The 26,474-nt window shown below is 44.7% G+C and overlaps 1 protein-coding gene across 1 annotated transcript in view; it reads right to left on the bottom strand.

Annotated features, from left to right (window-relative positions):
- LOC138303650 (alpha-2-macroglobulin-like) overlaps positions 1-26,474 on the bottom strand; it is a 219,124-nt gene that overhangs the window by 128,394 nt on the left and 64,256 nt on the right. The window contains 7 exon segments of the mRNA XM_069242953.1: positions 8,017-8,176; positions 17,449-17,601; positions 20,121-20,270; positions 24,205-24,252; positions 24,255-24,403; positions 24,590-24,653; positions 25,415-25,645. Coding sequence (XP_069099054.1) covers positions 8,017-8,176; positions 17,449-17,601; positions 20,121-20,270; positions 24,205-24,252; positions 24,255-24,403; positions 24,590-24,653; positions 25,415-25,645 — 955 coding nt within the window.

Raw genomic sequence — 26,474 nt, forward strand, 5'->3', positions numbered from 1 at the left:
CGAGGAGCCATTGTGGACCCCCAGGGGTCCCCGGACCACAGGTTGGAAACCACTGTTCTAGAACGCAGGTGTAAATCTTAAATGACTTCTTATGTGTTTCTTCAACAGAAGCAGACAAAGAAATACTACACATCCAGAGTGTCCACAGAATAAAAAAATAAAATGTTGAAGAAATTAATAAATAACACGCATTAGCAAAGCTGATAGCTCTGGTGTGGACTGACAACTTTTTGGCTTGGTCAATGCTTGATTTGCTTCGTCATGGAGTTTGCAAAACTATGGCCCTAATTAATATTTTGGCTGATGGGAACACCCGTCTGCCAGACTCCCAACAGGGTTGCTGCCACTGTTGTGGCGACCTCCCTGCCGAACCTATTATGACTTTCCCGCTTGACTGACAGGTGGAAACCAAGGTTACTGCCAGTCAGCCCAGCAGGAAAGTGGCAGCAGCATTGTCGCCGGCTTGTAATCGAGCTGGTGGCAATGCTGCTGCCCGTAGGGGGTAGCAGACAGTGCGCATTACGAGGGTGCTGGGCAGGGGGACCTGTACTGACCCTGCCAGTTGGGAGAGCTGCTGGGGTCTCAATCTAAAAAATAAATTGTTGAAACGCAAAAATATCCTTTTGTTCTTACAACACAAACATTGCCAGAATAGACCCTGGCACTTAAGGGAATTACTTTGTGTGTGAATGTTCTCCTTGTATAATGGCTGAATGTCATCACTCAGATTGTAGTTAGCCAATGGCTGAAGTGGTGGCTGGTGACCTTTGGTGAGCAAGCATAGCCAGCGAGCCAAACGGTCTTAATGTGGGTTCAATGGGGGGTTCTCCCCCGAGAACATTTTGTAAAAAGGAGTGGTCAAATGGTGCATTTTCAAGCAAATTCTAGAAAACAAGAAGATTAATAAGGCAATTGTGAAAGTGTGTGTGTGACATCAATTAAGAGATATGACAATGATGTAAGTAGCAGGTTATTCAGTGTAACCACTGAACCACAGAACCACATGAAGTTCTGTGGTTACACTGAATAACCTGTTGCTTACATCATTCCAGACTTTGAGATAACTTTGTATTTTTCACAATCCCTATGATTGCAGTCAGTCACGCAACATTGACACCTGTATCTCACTCTGAAAATCATTCCAGCACCACTGCAGCCTTCAATCATGGCAGCCCACATCACAGATCTTCACTCAATGGCTGCACATGCGCTTCCACATTCTGGAAGCGGGCCTGAGGGTGCTGATGGTAAGTGGCACTTTAAGCAACCTCACCGCAGGGCACAGAATGGAAGCTGGTCACAGAATGTTCATTGTTGTAAGCAGCGCAGGAATTAACAGCAGTTCTGCATGCATTGCAGTAAGCATGCCTTACTGTAATATTTAAAGCCTATGGCTATTATTTAGCACATGAACATGCAGTTCTGCATACATTGCAATAAGCATGCCTTACTGAAATATTTAAAGCCTATGGCGATTATTTAACACGTGAACACACAAAGCGCATGCACTGCATTCTTGTACTACAAAAATATTTTCTATTTTTTGTTCTGAATCGCTTGCAAGCCACTTTTTGTCTTCTGTTTTTTACATAACTTGTAAGTTATATCGATATAACAATCTTACAATCAATATCACACAATGTAATCTGTCACAGTGTCCTATGATAACTCTCTGGTCTATTCACAAGAGCACAGCCCATCAGAGGTAAGTGGGGCCTCCTCGGATGTCCTTATAGCCCGAGGCATTGGTGCCATCCTAGGTAATCTGTTATGAAAAGGTCCTGTATGTTTAAGGTTTGACTAATAGCTTGAATTTTATTGTTCGCATTTAGGGACAATTGTATCAATTTTTCCAATAGCAATTACCTAATTGCGATTTTTTGCGAATCGTAATTAGTGAATCGCTATTTCAATGTATGAAACTCCAGGAGTTTCATTTAGCGATTCCCAATGGCTTGCAAATCAACCTACCTCATTAATATTCATGAGGTAGGATGCAATTTGCGACCCATTGTGAATGGCTACAATCACAGAGATGGTGGCCTGCTGGGCTCAGCAGACCACCATGTCTGTGATCTCTTTTAAATAAAGCATTTTTTTTTCTTTAAATGCAGCCCAATTTCTTTAAAGGTAAACGGAAGGTGTTTAAAAAAGAAAAATGAAAAGATTTATTTTCATTTTTTAAGAGCAGGCAGTGGTCCGTGAGACCACTGCCTGCTCTGAAAAAATGGTTTTGCATGCATTCACAAAGGGGAAGGAGTCCCGTTTGCGAATGGGTTACCTACTTGAAGTAGGTGGTAAAATGCAAATGTTTTGCAACCGCATTTCATTTGTCAGGACATAAACCAACACAGCACACAGGGCTCGGGGTGGGCTGTAAACTATGCTGTAGGAGGAAATTCTTGTCCAGATGTGCGGGCACGACAGTCACAGCCAAGTCCAATGTGCAATTTACACTTGTAGAAGACAGTAGGTGTCAGACCAGAAAGGCTCCTTGAAAACGTGCTTTCCTTTGTAAAAGTTTTGATGTGCCTTGTGCAGCCTGGATTTTAATGAATGTCCAGGTGAGGCACGGAGCTAGCAGCATTTGGTGAATCTTTAAAGCATTTGTAAACTAGGTGAGAAAATAAAAAATGTGCATTCTCTCTGTCTGCCTGGAAAAATAAATGAAGTTGTGCTTAACACATTGAGGAAAGAGTTGTTTTAAATAATTATCCACATCTAAGTCACGCTGTTCTGCAGTTTTTTGAAAATGCATTGACTGATAATTAGATAACTACTCAGCACTCCTGCAGTGAAGCTTTGATTGTAGTGTGCATTTACTGCGCAGAGTTTCACCAGCGGTTATTTTGCTGTCTGTAGGTAAGAAGCATAATTTTGTGAAATTCACGTGGTTTAGGGGAATTATGAAGATACCACACACAAGCTGTTTGCCAACTGCAATCCTTTACCCCCATTTAAATGGATCCACTTCATTTTTTTCTTTGCAGTATTATAAAGCACAAACTCGCCCCATAGGTTTTGGAGCACTGTACGTGATCCCCAGCTACATTACACAACAACACATTCATTTTTGGTAGGAACCACACAGGGAGATTAAGGGACTGATGAGTGTGGCTGTCTTACAACTGCCACCTTCGCAGTGGTGGTCTGGACTGCTGTGGGTGTGGCGTTCGACCACCACATAACAACCCTGGCGGTCCAGCAGCCAGGGAACCGCCAGCTCCAACATGATCTTGGATCCCGGTGGTCTAGAGGTGGTAGAGATCCTAATCTGCCCTGGGGATTACGACCTCGTTCTCCACCAGCATTTTCATGGTGGTAACACCACCGGCGGAGAACAGGTGCAGGGGACCACAGAGGGGCCCCTGCATTGCCCATGGGCTTGCACTTGCATGGGCAGTACAGGGCCCCCACCTGCCCAGCACCATCGTAATGTTCACTGTCAACTTTGCAGACAGTGAACATTGCAAGGCTACTGGTGCACCCTTCTAGCTACAGCATTGCCGCCGGCTCGATTTGAGCCGGAGACTCTGCTGTAGCCTGTTACCCGGCAGGGCAGCAGGCGTAAACTTAGGTCCTGTCGCAAGTTTGGCAGACAAAGTTTTCCATCCGCCAAACTCTTCAGAGGCCGAAAGTGTTTTGCCCAGAATCACACAGGATGTTGAGCCGGCACTAAGACTCGCACTTATCAACTTCTGCACAAGGAGCAGTTTTAAAACACGCCTAAATTATACACATCAAAAATGATATCATGGTTACCAACACTTTCTCCTGGGTTGGAAATGAGAGTCCGTCCCTTGTAAGTGTCAGCGAACGCACTTGCAATAAATCCAGAATTTTTTAAAGCAGCATCGTATTATTGAGTTCTGCTATCATTATGAGTCAGAATGATAGCAGAAGTCAATATTATGATGCTGCTTCCAAAAATCCTGGCTTTTTATTTCAGCTGGTCTGGGAGGCTCAGAACACTCTGAAGCAGCGTCCCTCACAAAGGGATGCAATGCCATCATAAAGTGAGTGCAGGGAGTGGACAGGATAATAGTGCGCAAGGGATGCTCTGAACTGGTCTCATACATCTGCTATCTTGTCTCATACCGTATCTTCCCCCTTAGGTGCAACTGTTTTTCAACTCAGCATGCCACTCTGAGCCATGCACAACTGTGTTCTTGAGGCAGAAACTTCCCTGTCCAAACACACATGACCGGCGATAGTGTTCCAACGTTACTTGTAACATAGGCGTTGGCCTTGGTGTGAAACAGTCGCCTCGTGACAACAACCCTGGACAATACTGTTAGAGCCCTAGATGGCTGCCATCAGTTGAATATTCAAAATCATGGGAAGCAGGGTCAAGACTGATTTGCATATGGCTGGGTCCAAACTGGGGTGGCATGGTGAGCAAAAGAATTGATGGATTAAATCCAGATCTGTGACTGGGGGTGAGTGGTTGAAAGGTTTCAGCACTCCGTCCATCATTTTATTTTGTGATGTTGCCTTGTGTGCCCTAAGTGGCAAGGGTATGCCCAGGCGTGGGTCCCTTGCTCACTGTGCCATTGGATTCAAGCTAGCCTGGCTGATGAAGGGTAATACCCTGAAACCAGTCCCTGGATGCTTGTTTCCGGTCCAGGGAGGAACTCTGCCTGGCAGTTTGGGCTAGACTGTTCCAATGCGGAGCAGGGTCAAGACTGATTTGCATATGGCTTGGTCCAAACTGGGGTTGCATGGTGAGCAAACGAATTGATGGATTAAACCCAGATCTGTGAGTGGTTGAAAAGTTTCAGCACTCCGTCCATCATTTTATTTTGTGATGTTGCCTTGTGCGCTCTAAGTGGCAAGGGTATGCCCAAACGTGGGTCCCTTGCTCACTGTGCAACTGGATTCAAGCTAGCCTGGCTGATGAAGGGTAATACCCTGAAACCGGTCCCAGGATGCTTGTTTCCAGGTCAAGGGAGGACCTCGCCTGGCAGTTCGGCTGAACTGTTTCCCTGGGGAGCAGGGTCAAGACTAATTTGCATATGGCTGGGTCCAAACTGGGGTGGCATGGTGAGGAAAAGAATTGATGGATTAAACCCAGATCTGTGACTGGGGGTGTGTGGTTGAAAAGTTTCAGCACTCCGTCCATCATTTTATTTTGTGATGTTGAATATTTAAAATCATCCAGAAATGTAAAAGCAATGTCAGCTTTTCATCTTTATCAGGTAGATAAAATGCTAACCCTTACGCCAGGTAATGCTAAACATCCAATATGTGGCAAGCAACACTGGTAGGAGGCTGCACTGGGACCAATGTAGTGCCCAAGAAATACACTTTATGTATGATTACTGCTGTTTATTCACCATTCATGTGGGAGAGGGCCAAACTAGGGTTAGTAATGCTGAACAAAAATTAAATCTAACTTTATAACCTATAAATGAGGATGCACATATTTAAGACAGTAGTCATTCATTTAGGTAGCACCAGACGGACATATTATCTATCAGATGCAGTGGGCCCTCGTAAAAAATTGCTACCGGCACATGCTTAGGACTTAAGAGGCCTAAATGTGCACCTTGTCAGTCACTCACTGTCGGCACAGAGGTGAAGGTCGGCACCTGGGTCCCTTTGGAGAGGGGGCTCAGAGTTCATTACTTCCCAGAATGATCCTCCTTACTCTCGACCCTGATGACAAGGACTTTATGGAGGATCTGCACCTAAATGAGTGGCCCTCCCGGGAGCAGCACACCTGAATGGGTCTTGGCCTCTAGGCTAGGACTGTATGGCACCTGATGCGTCAGGATATTTTGAATTCCCTGCTGGGAGGCTGATTGGACCGAGGGAAGTGAGCACCTCGTGGTCCTGTGGGGGAGGGAGTCCACGGGCTCCGATGCTGAAAAAGAGCCAACTACCATAGTTGAACTACATCATAAACAACATGATCCCTGGAATACAAATCGGAATACATCATTATTTCATCACGCTAACTAATTTTTTAAAATACTTACTTACCTGTGTGGATTGTGGAAGGAAACTCAATGACAAACTAAGACAACTCCGTTCTGTTTTCTGGATCAACCAACGCTCGTTGTGGCTTATCTCCTCGTGCTGCATCACGTAAATGACAAAAAAGGACTGGACACTAGGGAGAGGGACAGCCTCCTCCCACAACCCCACACACCCTCTTGTCACGTGCACCACCATGCACATTCAAACACGGCACCAGTAGAATTCTGAATGCAGGCACCTTGTAACATGCTGCCTCTCAGTCTAAGCCAATCCTGGCACTGCTCCTGCTGTTGCTGCAGCGCTAGGATTGGCTGGGGCAGGGGACGTCACTGCTCATACTGAGGCCGGTGGCTGCGCCTTTGAGGCATCCCCAGCTGACTAAAGTGGGCTGTGTTGCAGACTTAGTGCACATCTGATTGGCCGAAAGAAGGCCACTGCCCAACCTGACATGCACACTTAAGTGCATGCATCGCTGGGAATCTGACTCTGCCTGGTGACAATTTTGCTACTGTAAGCCCTGCAGGCCCACCTGGCTGCCTCAGGAGCAGTCCTCGCTCAATCACAGAAACACTCAGTTAGCTACTACACTTAAAATATATAAAAACTTGTTTTACTTAATGCATTTATTGGCACCACCCCTGGTGGGCCTACTCATTGCCCCATGCTGTAAGCTGTAGTGGGCAAAATCAAAATGGGAATAACACAACAAAAGAACAATGGATTAAGAGGGCTGGCATACAAGTCAGTACAATATGTATATATATCAATAAAACCAGAAGGTCTTGCCTAACGCCAGTCCTAAACTGCAGGACAGTGAAAGAGCATTGACAATTGCACTGCTGGGAGGGGGAGATTGGCACAGCAGTTGGTAAAGAAGCTAAGGGTGAACTATAGGTGCGTGCACTGTTTGAGGCAGCAAAGATGCCTCCCACTGATGATGGGTGAACAAACATAGCAAATCCAGGTGGTGTCTAGTTCAGAGCAGAACTTGTTGCGCCCTTCTTTTAGGTATGTGGATAGTGAAATAAAAAAAAAAAGCTCAGATAAAGCAATAATGCACTCAGCATAGATAGAAACCAGTCACTGAAGAAAGTAGCACTTAAAATGGTTTATTATAGACAAATGCAAAGTTACCTTGGGCTTGAGAGTGCAGTGCCTTTTCGTTCAGAAAGTCCTGTGGCACTAACACAATAACTCTACTGTTCGTCTTGTTTCCCTTAGTGGCAGTTTATCTTTGGAAAGCCTCGTAATAACCCTTAACAGCTAGGAATGGGTTTTGCAAGCAGTTTTTTTGAACATGCAGTGCATAGCAAAGTGTAGGCTGGAATTTTTGCTGAGTTGCCTAAGGTGACCAGATGGCCCCATTTTGGCTGGACACCACTCTTCCTTTCCTGGACTTTGCTTTAACATATCAGTGCATTCTGGGAATTATAGTCTCAGTGACTTGGAAACATCTAGTCACCATATATGGACTGGCTTATATTTTCTACATGACATTTTCTAAGTGTGTCACTGTGATAGTTCCCTCAGTCAATTATTTAAAGAAGTTTCTCAGGGACAACAAAGCAACACTGGAACAATCAATTGAGCAACAGGCCACAGCAGTGGGGTCAGGCTTAGGTTCAGTATAAGGGAGTTCATGAATGTGTGTGTGTGTGCTGGGGTGGTGGCAGGGCATTTTGATTTTTTTGTGTGTATCTGTGTACAAATGGCAAAAGGCAGTACTTTTCAGAGGTTACCATCTGCTAAATGTCCTGGCCCGATGCCAATGCTAATGGACCACCTTGTGATCTATTTGCAAAAGCCAGCTAAACCAAAGTAGCCACTGGATGTCCAAATATCCTTCTCTATATATTCTATTGTTATATATTCATGCCTTATGTATATGTGTGTGGTGACAATACCCCCTGGCAGACAGGTAAAGCTGTCAGTAGGTGAAACCTAAAAGGATGTTTGTCATATGAAGCGGAAAGTGATGGAGCAATGAGGAGTGAATAAAGTAATGGAAGGAGAAAAGGGACAGGGGCTACTTACCGTAAGAGACAGTCCTACGGTCAGCCAGATCAATTCCTCCAACACCACCACCTGCAGGAGCTCCTGGAAGTCTGGCGTTTTGATTCATGTATATAGTGGGTTTAGGACATTTTGCTGGCTGCCGTATGTTAGCGTTGGTTATCATCTTTATGCCCATGGCCTGTAGGGAAAGATGAAAGTGGCTTCAGAGGTAGAAGGAAATTGTTACTTACCCCCATAAGCACCTGTTTGTAGCATGCAGTGCTGTATATTCACATGCTCTGCATACTCTTGCAATCTAGTGTTAGACTCAGTCTTTTGCATGTTGTTCTCTCCAAAGTAGTCTTTTGACTAATGAGGTATATGAACTCCTCTGTTAGTTTGCAATATGCACGGGCACAAAGTCCATGTTAGATTGTTTTTTGCACAACTGGTCAGAGTTGCTGGGAGCGCTGAGTGAACACTATATGATGTACATGAGTATTGTATGCAGAGATACTAACTGAAAGAGAGAAGAGATCTGTGATCAGAATCACACATATGGGGAGGAGGGTGGGAGCACATGAATCTATAGCACTGCATGCTATAAATAGATACTTAAAATGTTCACTCAATAGCCAGCATTGTTGTAGATACACATGCTCTACATAGACTGTAAAGCAGCACCCTTCCATAAGCGGTGGATAGTGTGTGGATAATGCAGGTGTCTGAAATAAGGTCCTTAAGACAGTCTGGCTAACCATAGCCTGCTGTTTGGCTAGCACATCCACAAAATAGTGTGTGGGGGTGAACAGGGAGCATCTTACATATGACATCTAGGGGAATGTTCCCTAAGAAGGCCATGTTTTCGGCCTTCTGAAGCGTAGACTGTGCACTGGGAGTGATAAGGAGTGTTCACTTGGATTTTTGATAGGAAGTTTGAATGCACTTGACTATTTATCTACAATTCCTGCTTTAAATATTAGTTGACTCTTGTTGGGTTTTTCAAAGGCTGCAAACAGCTGGTATGCTTTGCGAGAAGGTTTTGTTCTTTCTGTGTAGTACATGAGGTGCACTTGGCATCTAGAGTATAAAGCGCCCTCTTCGCTACCCAATCTGGTTGGAGAAAGAACACTGGGAGGTCTATGGTCTGGCTACGGTGGAAAGGAGACACTAAATTAGGAAGGAATTTAGGGTTTGTCCTGATCACTACTCTGTCCTTGTGAATTTGGGTGAAGGGCTTTTGCAGCACGAGGCATTGCATTGCTAAGCAGTAATCGCAACTAGGATGCTACCTTCCATGAAAAATACTGGAGAGGCCGATATTGTAAAGGCTTAAAAGATGGACACATGAGCCTGGTAAGGAAAATATTGTGCTGGGGGAACTCTGGGAGGAATTACCCTTTTAGTGCCTTGGTTACAGCTATATACAGAGGAGGGAAGTAGGTTCCCTGTTTCTCATATATGCAACTTTGGGTGCCAGATGGAGCTGTATCGAGGGGTAGGATAGCAGTGACTTTTGAAGTTTGAGCAAGTAGCTAAAATATTAGGTAGCAGGCTATACGTGGCCTGGCTTGTTGTCAATGCAGTAGTGGACACATAATTTCCACTTTGCTGCATGGCATGCACGTGTGGTGGGCCTGCGAGACTCCCACAGGATGCCCATGCATTCCTGATGGTAACCCAGGCTGCAGAATGGAAGACTTCAGGTGCCAGATCACTAGATTGGCTTTCTTGGGATCTGGATACCTTATACGACTATAGTTCCTGCTTTGAGGGTCTGGCCTGTTGGGAAGCCTTTTGTATGGGATCACCGACATTTAGAACTGGGCTGAGTACTAGGCCTGTCGAGCCCAGGTGGGGGCTACTGAGGTGAGAGTCTGATGTTTGCTGCATCTTCCACAGCACACATGGAAGGAACAGGTGAGGCAGAATGTGTAAGCAAATATCCCTGACCAGTTGATCCTGTATTGCATACATACTGTCAGTTCGGGTACTTGGGGGCAGACTCTAACTATTTTTCATTCTCGGGGTGCCCAAACTTTGGAAATGCTGATGCAGGACCTGCAAGTGGAGTTCACTCACAGCCTTGTTGATGAGTTCTGCTTAACAGATCTGCTGGAGAGAAGTCCACTCCTGGAAAGTATTGTTCCATCAAGTGAATGAGGTGGTGGAGCACAAAATGCAAGGGTTCCTGATCTAGCAAAGAACGTGAGAATGAGCTGCTGTCAACCTGCTACTGTAGGTAGTACATGACATTTATGTTGTCTGTCGTGACCAGAAATACCTTGCCTTTGATGCGTTGTAGTAAAGTTTTCAGTGCAAGGTGTATCACCAGAAGCTTGTGGTAGTTCATGTGATGAATCTGTTCCTTGGGGTCCAAGCACCCTACACTGTGACCTTATTCAGGTCAGTCGTCTCCGGGCTTGCGAGGCATCTGCAGTAATGGTGACTTGTGAATTCTTGGAAACGCCATCCTCGCAACAAGTTGTAGTTGTTTTCTACAACGATACAGGTTGGCCTTTACCACACTACATTCACCATTTGACAATCAGCCTGTGACCACTGTTCTAAAAGACACTTTTGCACCGGGTGCATGTGTACCGGGCTTGGGTATGATAGCGATTTATGATGATATCAATATATGAGGCCATCATGCCCATCAGGCGCATTACAGTTCTGACTAAGGCAACATTGTGGCTGAAAAAGAGGTCCTCGATGACCGAAGGATGTGACCCTTTGAGAGCTTGGGTGGGCTTTGCCAGCAACCAAGTTCGATACCTCCCCTAGAAAAGATTGGATTTGAAGGGGTTGTAAATGGAACTTGGCCACATTTATGGTAAACCCAAGGTTGTGAAAAATGAAGATGGTCGCTTGTGTATAATAGAGACACTATTGGCTGCTTGAACTCTTGATCAGCCAGTCATTGAGACATGGGAAATATGAATGCCCACCCCTCTCCTGAGTGGGCTGCTACCACCACCAGGGACTTTGTAAAGACCCTTGGGGCAATGGTGATGCTAAGGGAAGTGCTTGGAATTGGTAATGCCAACCATGTACCCTGAAACACAGGTAGCTTTGTTGGGCAGGATGTGTGGGGATGTGGAAATAAGCATACATGAGGTATAATGCTGCCATGTAATTATCTTGCTATGGAGCAGAGGGATCACATCCTCCAGCATCGTCATGCAGAACTGTTCTAAAAGAACACACCTGCTGGAGGCAGAATGGGTGAGAGTGAGATGTCTATGTTTGGAATGAGAAAAGTACACCCCTTTGCCCAGTTGGTGCATGGGTTCTGCTTCTATGGAACCCTTTTAAAAGGGTGCTTGGACCTCTTCCTCTAAAAGATTGAGATGATCTCTGCTAAGAACATGCTGCAGGGCTGAATGTTGGTTGGCGGTACAAAAAGTTCTAAGGAGTAGCTATACTGAACAACGGCTAATAACCATTTGTCTGATGTGATTTCCTGCCAGAGGGGGAGAACATCTTGGAGATTTTCACTGACAGATGTGATAGGAGGAAGGTAGGGGAGTCCCTGTTTGGAGATGGAGATCCCTTATCCACAGTTTTCTTTACCCCTGTCCCTGTTATTGTTGCCCCTGGAGACTCCCCTGGAGTAGTTCTATAGTGACTGCTGGTGGATGGGGGGAGTATTTGTAGAGGTAGTCTTAACTACATGTCCTGTTTTGCTGCCTCTGAATAGATGCCCTGAAGGGAGATGTTTGAAGGGCACCCATGGCCTTGGCAGTGACTGTGTCCGTTTACATTTTTTCCAGCATTTGGTCAACCTTCAGGGGAAAAAAGGTTTTTGCCGTCGAATGGTAGGTTGCGCAGATGCTGTTGCACTTCAGGTTTAAAAACAGAGACATGGAACCAGGTGTGGCAGCGTACCTCCACCTCAGTGCTGTAGTGTCAGCTGCATCTAGGGCAGTGAGGATGTTAGCATTAGAGATTGTCTTCTCTTCCAACACCAATTCCTCTTCTTTTTGCCTAAGCTTCTCGGGGTGATGGTTAAGGAGATCCTGAATGTCATCAACATGTGCCCTGTTGTATCGGGAGAAAAGGCAAATGGAAGTTGGTGATTCTCCAGTGTAGGGCTGTCTGCAATGCTACCCACTTCCCTGATGCATATGTTTACTTGCTTTCCTTGTCTAGTGGGTAGAGGAGGAGGAGCATTTCCTGTGGTCTGGGCATTTGTGTGCTTAAGTATTGTGTGGACTACGAGGGGAGTCAGGGGGTACTTGACCATGTATATAAGGTGGTTGCTGGGAGAGGGCTTTTGTTTTTGACCACCCAGGGTGTTACTATCCTCACTTTCACAGCTTTTTGAAGATGTCTGTGATGGTTTGGAGCATAAGCAGGAACTGTACTGTGCACCAGGTCTTAGACAGCATCTCCACCAGGAGGTCATCATCCATCTTGTGATACGTATCCACCCTCTGTATCTCTTCATGATAGTCTTTGGTACCATCTTTGGAGGACGGGGAGGCCTATCTGGGTACGGTACTGAAATTTGTATTGCCCCCTCATGTATTGAAATTATAGTCATCCAGCACATGGGTCATCAGTAGGCATCAGGTCATAAAGTGCACTGTAGGTGTCAAATTATCTATGTGTAAGAGGAGTGGGGTGATTCCTCGGGAGAGTATTATCGAGGGGACGTATGTGTTGGTGGTGGAGGTGTGGAGGAAGAGGCGGTAGAAGAAGAGCAGTAGAAAAAGAGGAGGTGGAGCATGAGGTGTAATATGGATAAGGATAGAGGCCCTGTCTCTGCATCTTTTGTGCTTGGGAGATGGAGGAGGCTCCACTGCAATTTCCCTCTCAAAGGTTAGCCTCCTCTTTAGTGGCAAAGTCCCTGTTGGCGTTTTTAAGAAGCTTAGTGGGGATTTTGCTGGTCTGCTAATAAATGAACATACACTTTTGCCATTCATTTAGCTCCTTCTGCAGTCGCTGAAGGTAGGTTGTTATAATGCTTCAAAGCCATTCGTCAAAGGTGTTTTTAGCACCAAGTGTGCTTTCGGGGCCAAAGGAAGTTAGACTTTAGAATTTGGCACTACCGTGGGTCTCTATTTGGGCAGAGAGGCCTTTTGGTGTCAAAGATCCCTGGACTTGTGAAGTATCTTTGGGCTCGACAGGAAGCTGGCTTGATCCCCGGAGGAGGGGGCACAGTCAGCTCCAAAGACCTTGGTCAGTGACAAACATGGCCAATAAGCTTTGTGGTGGTCTGCTGGCTTTTTTCAGGGAAGAACCTCAACACCTGACACACTTGGGAGCAGTGCTGTGCCTCAGCTCAGGGACCAATGTCCTGGACTGATTTATATATCGGCGAGGACCATACTTATGGTGCATGTTCACGTCTGTGGCTTTGAGGAGCCAGAGGAGAAGACCATCTCTGCACTGGAGGGGCTGTGCATCTGAAAGGTCAGCTTCTAGTGCCCCAACACTCTGTCCCCCTAAGTATTGGGCATGTCATCTGAAACCTGTCTCTGAGCCTGTTTATGCGCATACCTACGCTTGCGTCGTTACTGTAGAGTCTTCTTTGACTAGAAGGTGGGCGGGTATCGCACATGGTGTCATCGTGGGCAGGGAAGTGTCAGAGATTACACAGTTCCTGGCCGTCCACAGGAATTTTGAGTGGCACTGGAGACAGTACTGGAAGAGGGTCCTTTTCATTACTGTGTGTGCATTTTTTAAGACAAAGTCTTCCTGGTGAATGGTGCGGAGCCCCGCGATGAGCCTGAGGTGTTGCCGGTGAGGCATCCTTGGGAGGCTGGTAGTTGAACAATGTATTGACAGCCAAGCAGAGCGGAGCATCAACAACTGAGCCAAGTTTTGTTAACACTCGGTACTAGAACAATCATTTTGGCCAAAGAAAGTGCTGCAAAGCATGAAACAAACATGTTATTCCTTGGACTGTATCATCCCTTTCTTCTTGGTCAGACTGAGGTATTGTCTCTAGCAAGAGACTTTTTAATTGGGCATGGGTCAGTACTGAACTTATTGACTGACTCTCTGCACGTAGCTCTGTCAGTGGCAGAGTGATGTGATCTACACTGTTCCTACATTAAATGAAGCCAAGTTCTCGCTCAGTGTGAGAACAGAGTTAGTGAGTGTGAAGTGATGGATAGATGGCTCCCTACACTGGATGAGGACTCTGACTCACTGCTATAGCCCTCTCTAAAAGTAAGTGCACTTTTAGAGCCTTGATAATGTGCAGGAGGACCTTTGTACATCACTTCACACGTTTACTTACAGTGTGTCAGAGTGAGAACTCTGACACTCACCGAGTGCCTGTGAAGTGATGCACATAGTGCAACCAGCACTCACTGAGGGGGTGTCAGTGCAAGGTGGCACATAGGCAGCACCGAAACGTAGTGACAGCTCTATATCTGTTAATGAATGTGTGAGCACTAAAGCTCACACTGAGAGGATGAAGAGATGTGCTGACTGTTTCATGCATTAATTTAGAGGTGGATATGCAAGGAGATGAAGAGATTGCTTTCTGCATTCAATCATCGTATACTGTGTAAGGAAATTCAACAACTCCCTGCATTCAATGAAAGTTGACTGTGCAAGAAGATGCAGACTTCTCCCTGCATTCAAAGAGAGGTGATTCAGCAAGGAGATTACAGACCCTTCATTCAGTGACAGTTGACTGTACGAGGAGATGCACACACATCTCCTCGTATTCAATGAGTGTTAATTGGGCACGCAGGTGCACAGACTGTTCTCTGCATTTAATGAGAGTTGACTAGACGAGGAGATACAGAGATTGATCCCTGCTTTTCATGAGAGTTGACTATGTGAGAAGATGTACAAATTGGTCCCTGCATTCAGTGAGAGTTGACCGTGTGTGGAGATGTGCAGGATGCTTCATGAACTCATCAGTGGTCTAAAACTCCCCCTAGAATCGAAAGTGTGAGAGAATGTGCAGATCTTCACCTGTACTCGCCAAAGGCATTTAACACTCCTGCTAGAGGTGACAGTGTGAGAAGTTGTATAGACTACCCCTTGAACTCAGTGTCTGTTTTAGCACTTTCTCTGGGGTGACAGTGTGATGAGATGTGCTCACTACATAATTGATTCAGTTGAGCCTCAAACACTTACTCTGTGAATGAGTATGAGGTGATGCTGAGAACACTTGTTTTACTACATGAGGTGGTGAAAGTCTGAGATGGCTTTCACTCATTACTGGGTGGGAGGTGATGTATAAATTGCTCCCCATACTCTCTGAGAGCTCTGGAATCAACTGTAGGTCACACTGTGAGCGACTCATACACTTCATCTTGAACTCAATGAGGGCTCTAACCCTCCTGTGGGTGGCAGAGTTCGGTAACGTACACTTCAAACACTGAATTAAGGGCCAGATGTATGACATTTTGTTCTCAGACTCACAATTTGCAATCCGTTTAGGAATTGCAAATTGCGAGTCGCGAAACAAAATGTACAACAGTGTAAAGCACACTGTTTGCGATTCCCAATGGGGTCGCAAATGACCTACCTCATCAATATTCATAAGGTAGGTCGCAATTCGTGACCCCATTGGGAATGGCCGCACTCACAGGGATGGAGGCCTGCCGGGGACAGCAGACCACCATGTCTGTGTCTGCTTTTTAAATAAAGCAGGGTCTTTTTTTCAAAACAGGGCATTTTCCTCAAAGGAAAATGGGATGCATTACAACAAAATATGAGAAGTTTTCATTTCATTTTTTCAGAGTAGGCAGTAGTCTATGGGAGCACTGCCTGCTCTGAAAAAAGTTTTGCGCCCCTTTCACAAAGGAAAAGGGGTCCGTTGAGAACCCCTTCCCTGTTTACGAATAGTTACCACTTAAAGTTGGTGGTAACTGCGAATGTTTTGCATTCATATTCATGGTCCCAAAACATTCTCACATGCCAGTGAGATTTGGAATTAGGACGGGACGCCCTGAACACGCTCCTTCCTCGTACCGAATCGCAAAAGCAAAATGTAATTTGATAAACAAGTTACCGAGTCGCATTTTGCTTTGGTACATAGAAAAAAAGCATTATTCCAGTCACAAACGGCCCGGAAAAATGCTCCGTATATCTGTCCATAAGTGAGTGCTCTAGAAGTCTTTCTAGAGATCAGTGATGTAGAGACTGCCCCCAGCGCACAATAAGGGCCCTAAAAATTCTCTCTGGGGTGACAGCACAATAAGAAGTACAGACTGCTCTCTGAACACAATGAGGGCTCCAACCTTCTTTCAGAAGTTAACTGCGTGAGGGAATGTACAGACTGCTCCCTGCATTCAGTGAGGACTTTTATTCTTGTTATATGGATAAGAATGTGAGGAGAAGCACAATCTATTCCCTGAACTCACTGAGGGCTCAAACACTCCCTCTGTAGAGGACAAGAAGATGGAACATGCAGACTTCTTTCTGAACTAGTTGAGGGCTCTTACAGGCCCTCTGTTGGTAAGGATGTGAGGTGATATACAGACTCCTTCCAGCACTCTATGAGGGCGATAACACTCCTTCTGAGGTCTATAGTACTCCTTCTGTAGATCAAAATGAGATGTGAGGTACAGACTGCTCACTGCACTCATTCTGGACTCCTCCTTGGGTATCAGTGTGAAGAAGTGTATAGTCCTCTCCAGTGATTAATTTGTGCCGGTGTTTGCTTACTTATGACAGTCTATCTGTTTTTGTATGCATTACATCCGTTTATCAAATAAATACATATTTTAAAAATAATTCTAGAGCATCTAGGCCATTCTTACCACTTCTGGTGGCCTGGAAGTGTCCAAATTGTCACATATATAGGAGTGTGAGGTTTAGTAGGGAGCTTTATAGTGGCATGTGGCAAGGGGGGCAGCAATGCCTAGGACCCTGGCACTTATTTAGTTGCAAATTAAGCACTGGCCTGTTCCTTTCATTCTGTGAGCACCACGACACACTAACCGTGGATGTGAATGTGAGGTGAAGCACCAACTACTCTCAACACTCAGTGAGGGCTCTAACTCGCTCTCTTTAGATAACATTGTGGTTCGATGCACAGGCTGCTCTCTGCACTCAGTGGGACTCCAACTCAATCTCTTTAGATAGGATTGTGATTTGATGCACAGGCTGCTCTCCGCACTCAGTGGGGCTCTAACTCACCCACTTTAGATAAGATTGTGATTTGATGCACAGGCTGCTCTCTGCACTCAGCAGGGGCTCTAATTCACTCTCTTTAGATAAGATTGTGATTTGATGCACAGGCTGCCCTCTGCACTCAGTGGGGGCTCTACCTCTCTCTCTTTAGATAAGATTGTGATTTGATACACAGTGGGACTCTAAGACTCACCCCGGGTGATAATATGATAATTTGTATAGACTGCTCCCAGGGGTCAATGAGGGGTCCAAGTCTCCATCTGTGGGTGAATGATTGTTAGTGTACAATTTGCTCCTTGCACCCAGTGAGGGCTTTGACATGAGTGAAAGTGTGAAGTTGTATTACAATGTACACTCTACCTGCACCAAGCTATAAACGTCAGGGTCTCTCTGAGGCCACCATGGCGTGATGGAACTGCGTCTCCGGGATAACGATGGGCAGTGCATTTCCACCTGGTCTTCCGTTTGGTAAGGGTAGCCCCCAAAATAACCAGGTCGGATCATGTTGAACACCTAAAGGAGAAGAGATCGTTGAATTCGCTGTAACAAAAATAAAGCAGATGTTTTTCTGGGACGAAGATATGGACAGTGAAAGGTTAGTGGCAGTGAATTACAAGGCTATGAGTCAGTAAAGGACTTGGAGTGACATTGCAAACAGCCCGATAGAAAGATGAGTGGTTTATTGAGGTCCTAAGTGCAGGCACATTTTATCATAGGTTTGTAATTTCCTAGACTCCTAGCAACACATGTCTTTAAAAGATGTGTTTAATTTACAGGCTGCCAAGTTATTATTAAAAGCTGAGAATACTGCAGTATATATTGTCTGGTCAACATTAGTGTCTACTTCAAAGAACAGAAAACTATTGCTGTTTTATATTGAATTCAATCACTACACATTTTTGTCAGTTTATTTCTCCATTTAAATATAGTGTTTTCCATGTTGAGCTTCTATTTTAAAAGTATATATTGACCGAACCATGTGTTTTGTGGACGTTTCTATTTGTAATCAACAAGTTGCAAAGAGTAAGGTTGTCTGTTGTCAGGCTGTTTGGGAAACAATAATTTACTCGACCAGGTGCAGGCTGGATTCTGACTAAAACACAAATTTACAGCTTAGATTTTCTTCATTTAGCTTTAAACACCAGTAGGCCAGCTTTGCATATAATGCCATATTTTCTGAAATTACATACCATCTCCCAGTCATTCACTTTCATCAGTTCAGGGAAGTCGGAGGAACTGCCCCCCAATGGCTCCATTGTTTTCTAGCAAGATAGGACTCAAGCTGTCATGTTGGAGAACCACAGATCCCACTCAAAAGAGACAAGACAAGCACAAGTTCCTTCAATCAGCCCCCTGCTGATGAGCAGTAATGTTGGACCTTCATCCGTGATAATTGATTCCTTTGAGTTTGAGTTTTATCCATAGGCAGACGGTAACAGATTGATCTTTTGAACCTAGGGCAGGATTACTGTTGAAACACTTCAGGAGAGCTTTCAGTGTTCTCTAATTGACATAGCCAAATGAATGTGTGAGAATGAGTTATGGTACAATGCACGGGTTCTAATAGTGAGGAGTAAAACCATTGATGGAATCCTATAAAAAGGTTTCCCCTGCCAGCTGCAGAGAGGGCGGGAAAGGTTGAGACTGTTGATTGCAGATTGGTTTAAGAGCCACAAGCTAACCAATTAACAGCTTCCTGCATTGAGGACTCCCAGAGAACTGCTGCCTATGCAACTTATGGATTTAATGGACTAGGGCGATTCTCTCTAGGTTCGCCTGCCCTGACCAGGATGCTGCAGACAATACAGTGTTGCAGTCAGGTTAGTTCTGGGCATTGGGAGAGTGGACACAGTTGCCTATCATTTAGCCAATCTTTATTTAAATGCTTGTGCATTGCACACAAAGCATCATATAATCAAGACCCCCCCTTTCTGCAATTTTAACATCTGACGTGTACACTTTCAGGTAATACAAAATCTGCAGCTGCTTATTTACCTAGTATGCTTGATCATGGCTGAGCAGATGGCTGGATTTGTGCTTGCAACTTCCTTATCAGATAAAGAGTGACTACAATCATGCAAAATTTAGGGGATGGTATAATGTCCAGCCCACGCAAATTAATCTTGACCAGCATTCTGTAGTGTTAGTTTGGCATAGTTGCTACTCACTAGCTTCACCATACCTCTCTGGGTCATGGTTTGTGCTTAGTAAAAAATATAAATCAATATAAAAACATAACCAGTTTTTGTGTTTTTTACACTTTTGCATTGAGTGCTAAGGAACTCCTGGACCTGACTAAACTGAATGGTGGCGTATTTTAACTGAAGACCTGCTGTGCTAAGAGGCTAGAAGGGGTGTGAGTGATGGAAGATGAAAAGGATATCAGATTAAGGGAACGTATAAAACTATAGATGGGTAACTGAGAATAAGTAACATGAACGCTTTTCACTGAGGCATTTTGAGTGAGATCAAAAAGACAACAAATGTGAGTCTTTTATTGTCTGTGACGCACACTGCTGTCAAGTGCTTGGAAATCACTCTATGTACAGACTGCAGACCAAATGAGTGACTCTTACTTGAGAACAGAGAAAATTCTGCTGTGATGTGAAGGGGGAGAGTACGCCATCCTGTTTTTTGGTGCTATCCAACCCTCCAAGGAAATTAGGGTAAATCTAATGAAGATCCATTTAGCATAATTTCTCCCTCTTAAACCATTTGTTGCTGTATTACAATATAAAATGCAGACCCGGAGTGTTCTTCTAGCCTAAAAAGTAGTGACAATGCATCCTTTTGTTCCTCTGAGATCCTTCTCATGAGCTTTCTCCAGTAGAGCAATTATGACCTCTGGAGTGAGCCATTCTAAGTGTAAGTGTCTCAAACCTTCTGAGGGATGGAAGATGGGAAGAATTGAATTGGACAGTGTTTGTTGCTGACCTCAATCACATGTCTATATTCTCCACATGGCCTATTTTCTGTTTTCAGTATCTTCTGCCAACAGTGCCCATATGTTGGGATGCAGCAGCATTACTCACCTTGTCCCTTGTGAGCTCCTCCTCGGGTTTCATTAGTACTGTGCTCTTATCCACAGCACGAACAGCGCATAGAGAACTGGCAGCTGAGTGCAGGTGAAGGGCGATATCAGCCCCAGGTAACGCCTCTTCTTGAGAAAATCCCAAGGTCACCTGCGAAAACCCAAAACAGGAGTCAAGAGGCGTCTCTTTGCCTCTGCATAAAATTGAAACATGACAAATTAGATTCCAAATACCCTGGTGCATGGACGTGCAACCTGTGTATTTTCAAACTGTTATTTATCCACAATAATTATAATAACTTTGTCAATATGTATGCCCCAGTGCTGCTGTTTAGGGCTTCCTAAAATAATTAAAAAGGCAGTACTATCAACCAGATTCATAGTACTGCTGAGATAACTTGATCGTTCACTGGGGTTGATAGGTGGGGGCTCATGTGAAGGCATTCTTTTTATTGACCATCAGGACTCACTTCTATCCTACTGTTTCTTCCTTGACCACTACCTTTAGAGCACATTTCCCTTTCCTCTCCCTCCCACGCTTTCTAAGCTGGTCTTAGCAGTCCTTTGGGGCTTCTAAATGTCAAGGATTGGCCTGAAAATGGTCCCGTGCTCCCGGCAAGACCTTTTCCTTGGTACCTCTAAGGATGTCTTTACGCAAGTGCCCAAGCAAAATAAACTAAGGTTGACTGCCTGGTTGACCATATAAGGTATTGTTGGCCAGGGAAAGTCTGTGGGCCTCTCCAGCACCAGACCACCGGCCCAAAACCCTGTTATGCATCTCCCAGCCTACACATCCAAAAAAGATGTGCCATTAGACTTGGCCACACCTACTGCCCAAATAAGGACAAGTGAATCAGTCTCACAGCTGAGCCAATGGCTGCCTGAACTGAGGGTGAACCTTTAGCAACAATATGCCACCATCAGCTATCCGCATCATTCATTGTTGTTTAAAGCCTAGTCAACAAGTTACCCTTGAAACACTTTTTTTTAAAAGATTTACCAATTTCTATTGGGTAATTTGATGCTCAGGTGGAGTGCAGTCACTGAGAGAGGAAAGCTCTGTAGGATGTGGCCAACAGTGGAGGAATGTTTACCAGGACTCACAAAAAGGCAAATGTTCACTAGTCTGCCAGACAGGCAACAGATCGAGCTCCCATATCTCAGGCATCTGTAAGAGAAGTGTCCTTTAACAGATTCATCAAATAACCTTTCGCCTAGCACAATTTATCAAAACTGCAAAAAAAGGAAAGGGTTTCAAAATACTTCACATAAATAAACCTGCCCATACCTATGCAGATGTTTGATCTGAGCCAGTCTTTCAAATGAGTGCCTTCCAGGATTTGAAAAGCTGCCTGGAGGGTCCCCTAACCCCTTATTGTCATGAACACTGAGTTTGTGAATAGTCACAAGCCCCTTTGGTGGCAAGAAACTGCCTTCCATTTGCTTGCATCAGTCTGAGCTGCTCCACCATAACATGGAGCCGGGATAACTACTGTTGCGATAATGTCTTCTCCAAATGAGGCAGGGAATGAACCTTCACTGCATCACTGGAAGTGTCAGGAAAGAACTGATGTTGCTAGTCCTAAAGGGCACTAGACCAGATTCATGGACATGGGAGCTTGTGATACCTCTGGAAGCTGCCAATGTTTTATACTAGAATTCTCAAGTAGCAATATATGGGTCCCTGGTGCTGTGGAAACTGGCAATATCTCTTCCTGACCATGTGAAACTGGCAACCTTCTTTTTGGTGCATGCAGAAACTGGTAATACTTGTTAGAAGGGACATGGAAATGGGCATTCTTGTTAATGGGAGTCCTGGTATTGACCATAACTGTTACTGGAGAAATTATAAGTAATTATCACAAGGCTTTTTAAATCTGATCATCCAGAGGACTGGGCAAGTGCAATATTCTGATACCGGGCACACTGAACTTCCCGCATGTGGAAATTGTTAATGGAGACTTGCTTCACTAGGAATGTTATTAAAAACACTTTTAGTAGAATAATGTAGGCTCCCTTCACTAAACCTCTTAATGATTTGACTAATGTTGTGTACCCTCCAGTTGTGTAGAGCAGGCCCCATTTCAAGCAAATGAGTGCATCCAATCACTGATGTATGGGCAGTAAAATACAACAATTAGGATAAAGTGGGCTTCTCAGGCATCTGAGTCCATGGGCCTCTGCACCTTGTGCACCATTGATAGTTACCCCCCCACCTCCATACCACCCCCCTACCCAACTGCCCTCTATGCAAAGGGATTTGTTAGTTGATCAGAATATCTCTCATGCATGTGGAACCATTTCAAGAGACTATGCAAAGTATCACCTTGAATTGTCCCAACTTGTATCTAGTTTGCCTGTAAAACGGAGATTACTTTCTGACCACACTGCAAGAGAAGATGAAAGTATCTGTCCTCTGGCATAGTCATGCACAGGGGACCCCAAGTGGGGGCATGGGATCTTCTGATCTCACCAGGGTGATTCACACATGAACAGATTTCTCCACGATACCCAAACTCCACCCCTGTTCCAGCTTCATGGAATGCGAGGCAAAGGAAGGGATCTGCTGGAATAGCTTGCTATTTGACAGGGGTACATCCTGGTCAGGCATCTTCAGAGACTTCTTTGTTTAGTTGCATCTTTAAGTGTAAATGAAAGGGGGGATGACTGTGCTGTCAACCGGTTGATTCAGGCTGTTGCAGCGCTGGTTTTACTTGTGTGTGGGTGGGGGTTTGCCTTTCTGAAATGGAAGAGGAACTGAGGATCTAATTTACTGTTTGGTGGACAGGACTCCATCATAAACACCATTGCTATCATTTCTGCCTCATTGCAAGGGCATTACATCCAAATGCACTTGTAATAAGATCTAAGTGATATCCACCAAAGTCTAAATCAAGCCCCAAGTGAACAAAAGAAGGTGTTTTGGGAGTGGACGTCTTGGGAAGGGAGTGCAAACATTTTTGTACCACCTCTAAGCTGTGAAGTCAAATGCTGACCCCGATGGGCACAAACTTGTTTTGCTCCCATTTATTTTTATTTTGATACACCATTTTAATAATAAATAATACCAACATCCGATTCACATAAATGATGAAGCATTAAAAACATGTGCAAAAACTAGGTGGCCATTCGTAGAGCTGCGCTGCAGCCTGAATTACTCCCTCGGTCCACTAGGCACAAATGGCTGTGCTATTCATGTGTAGAAAATAGCTATCCCACTGCTCCGTCAGCATTGCCCCAAAAATTATGACTGTAACAGAACCTGCACTAGCACTTACAGAAATAATAGCAGCAGAATATTTTATGAAGGCAACAGAGTGAGTCCTTAATTGCAATAATTGCTTGTGGAGGTCATGTATGCATGATCAGAAGGTCACATGTTTAATTAGTGGAAGGACTGACTCCGAGCATCATACTTCTCGTCTGGATTAACTGAGTATACAAAAATTGAGAAATAATTATATCTGTTAGGTCAGGCGCATCATAACTAAACCTAACTAAATTACTACTACTTTTATCATCACCTGTGGTTAAAGTAGTCCCTAATGCTTTGTAATGCAAGCATTCTTCCGGAAGTGGAAGGATTCCTTCAAGTAGCCAAATTATTATTGAGAAAGAAATAATCCAATTGGCCGAGCCAAGTCAAATTTTGGCAATCACGGCTAAAAGAGGTTGGTCAAAAGAAACAATTTGGTGAAGGGGATGTACCCAAAGCCCACGGTGTCCATAATGAAAAAACAGTAAGTCTCTTTGAGAGCTGTGCCGTACAGGACAGACCTCAATTGTCCCAGACACTGATGTGACTGAGGATAGATTTAGGAATAACAGACCTCGGGTGAGACTGGCATCTAGAAGTGCTTTGACCACACACACCTCCCACTCAGGAGGGGATGAAGGTTTAACCCAACTGCTTAGGTCACCTCCTCTCATCAGTCACCAACTCCATTTTTTATAAAGTTTCAGTTTTGAAGATAAAATCTTTTGCCACGTTTTGTAAAGTGTTGGTAACATATGTACTGAGTTAACGGCATTCTAAAGATGAGTAATATGTATTGACTTGTGTAGAAAAGGTGCTGAGTGCTCACCTCGTTCTTGAAGCACTTCACTACGTTGAGATTAGTTGTGGCAGCAGCAACTCGCCATCCTCAAAGATGGTGTAGACAAACACCTTGGTCAATGGTGCCCAATCTGTGCTTACAGGAAGTTCAATGGAGCAGGTGCCTTTCACAAATGAGATGAAGGGTTTGAACCGAATGGGAATGTTGCGATACCACAGTACTGTTTCTGTCAAGAGATAAAAATGAGAGACAATCAGCTATGCACAAAGTATAGAGGGGAGCGGCACAAAGATCTGTTCAATAAGGAATTTTCGATCGCTTGTGAGTCAGGCAGCAATGGGGTCAGGGCAGGAAGGAAGACGTTTAAAACTTGCTACCGTAAAGAAACAGAGTAAAAGGCCACAACACCTACCTTGCTCTTTGTCAACTGCTATCTTCTTAGTTCCTTCGTGAATGATTCCTGCTTTCGATGAAACCTGGGGGAGAGATTGAACCAGTCAGGGTCCTATTATCAAAGGCCATAATGCAGGTTACCTATGACTCAGGTCTATGCTTCTAAGGCCAGATGAACACCGATGACACTTAACTGGGATGACCTATTATCACCCAATGATCATACGCACACACACTTATGTCCATTAAATAACCCCCACAAGGTCCTGAGCCTCCAAAAGAACACATAGCTTTGACTATTCAAGCTGTCATGTGTGAGCTTTAAAGGATAAACAGGTGATCCTTACCAGACCTGCAACATTATCAGACACTCCTACTCTGCATGCACTCTGACAGTGCACCTTGCATTCATGTGCCGCTGTGACATCTAGTAGATATAAGGAGTGTAGAATAGGCTGGAGGGAGGAGACAATGAAGCAGCAATGATGCCTAGTGATCAGTCTGTGCTGTTAGTTGAGATCTTGAAGCAACCACAAACCCTTTCAGATCGCTGTGTCACCCAGTGGCTAGTCAGGGTATGACATTGATTAAGGACCTCTGGGAAAAGACAAGCACTGATACAACAGTGAGACCTAGCGATCTGTGTGTGAGTGGCTCTCTTACTAGAGGTGGAATCAGACTTTAGCTCCTACACCTCACAGAAAGACAGGGAATTATGTGGGCTGTGAGTGCTACACCCTATATCGTCAGCTTTGTAGACCTAATTCCTTTATGAAACCACAATCTCCCCATGTCATCCCCTTGTTCAACCCCAGTTCCTCATATATATTTTCCAGGACATTACCACGTAGTGCAGGTCGATGTGTTTCGCATCCGCATGCAGCTGATTTCGCTGGATGATGTACTCCACTTGCACATCCTGTGTGTGATCACAGGGCAGCTCTCCTCACACAGACTGTATCTTCAGGAAACTCTTACTCTTAGAGTAGAAGGGTTTCAGCCACAAGTAGGCATCCTGATAGCGAGGCACTACTTTTCCATAATCCCACTGTTGCAGCTGCGCCTTCAAACTTCCCTACATAGAACATAAGTATAGCAATATTTAGATACTTAACATCTTTTCACTTTGAAATTATGTTGAAACTACAGTAGATGCAATTCAGTGGACGGCACAATCTTCTGCAGTGCTGGGACTTACAATGCCATGCAACAGGAAGATGGGGTTTCCTACATCCATAAAGAATGGATTGGCTCCCCTGCATGGTCAGATCTGCAACATCCCCAATTTGTGTCAGAGATTGCTTCTTCAAGAGTAATCCTGCATCTTTTGCACTTAATGGCTTGATAAACTGTTGAAGTAATAAGGACTCTTAGGACTTAAAGATCAGAAGAAAATGTCCTGTAAGAAATCACCAGAACTAGTAGACTAAATATGTGGGTTATATATACAAGGTGTAAATGTTGTATTGTTTGAGAAAGAAATAGTGATCAACATATTGTGGGGGAAAACCTTAAACATATAGGGCCTGATTAGGAGTTCAGCGGACAGTTTTCACCATCCGCTGAACTTCCGATGCAGAGGTTGCCGCCACACTGGCTACGTCCCTGCTGGACCCATTAAGAGTTTCCCACTAGATCACTGGGCAGAAATCTGTGTTTCCAACCACTGGCCTAGCGGGAAACAGCCTACAGCATATTCTGCGGCTCGTAATCGAGCCAGACAGCAATGCAGTACAGTGCATTTTCAACCGCTGGCAGAGAAACAGGTTATAATCCCCAAAGCAGCACTGCTTGCAGTGCTGCCCTGGCGGATTAGGACCACCACCAGCTCCAGACGAGCTGGTGGTCCCCTGGCGGCCCGACCGCAAGGGTTGTAAAATGGTGCTTGGACAACCACATTGGCG

This window comes from Pleurodeles waltl, chromosome 7 (assembly GCF_031143425.1).
Source record: "Pleurodeles waltl isolate 20211129_DDA chromosome 7, aPleWal1.hap1.20221129, whole genome shotgun sequence".
Taxonomy (NCBI): Eukaryota; Metazoa; Chordata; class Amphibia; order Caudata; family Salamandridae; genus Pleurodeles; species Pleurodeles waltl.